Raw genomic sequence first — 2,673 nt, forward strand, 5'->3', positions numbered from 1 at the left:
TCAGAATCTAAGTGTATGAATGACATTTGTCATACATTAGGTGATAGTTATAAGGTTTAGAGCAAAAACTGCCATTTTGTAAGATAACTTTGGAGACTTATTTTATGATATGGAACAAGATAATATGTCATTAGAATAGGTGTTTCCTTGGAAACATGAAAGAGCTCAGTTTTTTAATTGTTGCAAAAAAAAAAAAACAAATAGAACAAAAAGCAAAAATATAGAATTGTACCTTGCTTCTCTTATTTCTTTTAGTCTGTTCCTTTGTAAAATTGAAAGATACATACCTGAATCTGTTTGGTTTATTCAAGAACATGCAAGAAATTAAATTTTTAAAAATTAACCCTCCTGCTCTGGTTCATTTATTTTTTAAATGGGCATCACACTAGTAAAGGGTATAATAAGATAACTAAGACCCAGGCCCTGCCCGTAGGATTTTAAATTCTAGGACCAGCAATCATGTAAGGAAATTGGTGGGATACTCTCTAAGTCCTATAGACCAGTCAAGGGGTAAGAGGTCCAGATGAAAATCAAGTGTAAATTCCCCAAAGCCTAACAGTTTTTGGCTGTTGGGAAACTAATTTTTGAGTGTGAGTTAATTTTAAGTGAGGCTGGGTTATGGGATGTGGAGCTGGTAAGCAAGGAGCAGACACTCACTTTTTGTGTCTAAAAGTTGAGACCCAAAAGCCTGGAGTGGAAAATTGTTAGGAATCGCTTTAAGATCATGGGTAAATCAAAGGGAAACCTCCATCTGGGGAAGGAATAATATGTGCCCTGCATTCTTGTCCCAGTGTAGTTGAATACCTTCCACAAACTAAGCGTTTTATGCAAATTACCTCCAAGGTGTTTCTCAGAAATAGTGCTGATATTCCCTTGAAATGAGTAAACAGGAGCCACTGGACTTGAACTCTGTTTTTGCATGGGAGAGCCAGAGGTCACCCTTTTTAAAGCATATTTTAATTAGGTTATCTTCAGTCTAATTTGAATTAAAAGCTAGATATCATAAAAAATATGGATGGTTTGGATGGAAGTACAGCTGGAAGGGAGAGAAAAAGTTGGTCCTTGACAGAAATGCTAGAAACTTTGAGTTGCAGTCAGTTGGGGGAAGGCACTCCCACACCCATATTAAATCTTATATTTTGTGATGGGAAAATGTACAGTTTTACTCATGAGCAGCATTTTTGTGAGAATTGATAAACTGTCCTATAACATATTCTGTTTCCTAAGACATCCTGAATAATAAATAGATAAATAATAAATAAATAATTCGTATTTCAAGGTGGTAGAATTGGGGTCAATATTATTATAGTAATAACTGCTATTCATTAAAGACCTAATATGTCCCAGGGAGTGTGCCGGGTACATTACATACATTGTCCACTTTCCCATAGTCCCACAAGAAAGGGTTTATCAAATCTACTTCACAGATGAAAACCCTGATTCCAAGAGCTTGGGGGTGTGCCTTAGGTCAGTAGACTAGTATGTGACAGAGCTGGAACTAGAATCCTGGTCTGAATTTCTCCAGAGCCCACTCTATTTCTAATCCTCCCCAGCCTTAGACTGACTTTCTTGTTTCATTTCTCTTCTCACTATTTCCATAATGTCTCTCAGGAGATAAAGAGAAGGATCCTATGTCTGCAGTATTATATGACAGCCTAAAGAAGGAAAGTGAAAATGGGAATCAATCATAATTTGAGAATTAGCTATGGGCTTTCTTTAATGAAGATCCTATTGCCCCTAGCCGCAGGGTTCCTTGAGAGCTGACTCTTCCCTAGGGCTGACATTTTTAACCAGCTCCACAGTTTCATGCATTACTGTATCCCTCCCCCTGGGCCTGGGTGTGACTTCCTGTCCAAACTGGATCCTGAAGTACTGACCAGCTCTTCACTGCCTCCTCCTTCGAAGGCTGCACCTGCTCCTAGTGGAGAAGACAATACAGAATAACCCAGGATCATCTGCCACCCCTAAAAAAACTTTGAGAATTCCTTAGCCCTCCAGATGTTTCTGTAGCTGTTTCCCCATGATAGCAGCAGCCCTTTCCATGTGAGTGTTCACTATGCATGGTGAAGGTGAGAAACTTGGTCAATCTCCTGGAGTGTTTTTATCCCACTCAATAAGTTTTCCAAAATTGGTGAGTAGAGCCTGATGTAGGAGAGAATCTGGTGGTTCCTAGTTTATAATTTATGAAGTTATACAGGGTTTTTTGAAACCATCCTGTTACTTACAATAAGGTTAAAAGTATGCAGTGATGTCTTGAGTAAATCATTCCTCTTAGCATGTTTTAAAATTGTAGAATATCCACAGAAACTTTAGAAGAATTTGGTCCTAATGACCAGATTATAGGGAATGGGGCCAAAAAAGACATCCTCTGTAAGGGGAATTAGGAGCAACAATTGGGAGAACAGTTGCCAGAGTCCATGAGGGAAATTTCATGCAAAATCAAGTGCAGATAGCCTGAGGCTAGCTGGTAGTCAGTGCTCTGAATCTAGAGTTCAGTTGTTTGGAAAAGGCATTAGAAGTAAAGAAGATGGGGAATCTGAATGGAGGGTCCAGAGCAACTTAAATGAATGTTGTTGTTGTTAAGTGCCGTCAAGTCATTTCCGACTCATAGCGACCCCATGCACAGCAGAACGAAACACTGCCCGATCCCGCGCCAGCCCCACAATCCCTGCT

The 2,673-nt window shown here is 39.3% G+C and overlaps 1 protein-coding gene across 1 annotated transcript in view; it reads left to right on the top strand.

Moving 5' to 3' along the window:
* LOC103209842 (melanoma-associated antigen B16-like) overlaps window positions 1–2,384 on the top strand; it is a 3,487-nt gene extending 1,103 nt beyond the window's left edge. Inside the window, exon 2 of the mRNA XM_007955736.1 lies at window positions 2,294–2,384. Coding sequence (XP_007953927.1) covers window positions 2,294–2,384 — 91 coding nt within the window. The remainder of the gene's footprint in view (window positions 1–2,293) is intronic.
* The last annotated feature ends 289 nt before the right edge of the window (window positions 2,385–2,673 follow it).

This window comes from Orycteropus afer, unplaced genomic scaffold, assembly GCF_000298275.1.
Source record: "Orycteropus afer afer isolate SDZICR_OR568_19922 unplaced genomic scaffold, OryAfe1.0 scaffold00537, whole genome shotgun sequence".
Classification (NCBI taxonomy): domain Eukaryota; kingdom Metazoa; phylum Chordata; class Mammalia; order Tubulidentata; family Orycteropodidae; genus Orycteropus; species Orycteropus afer.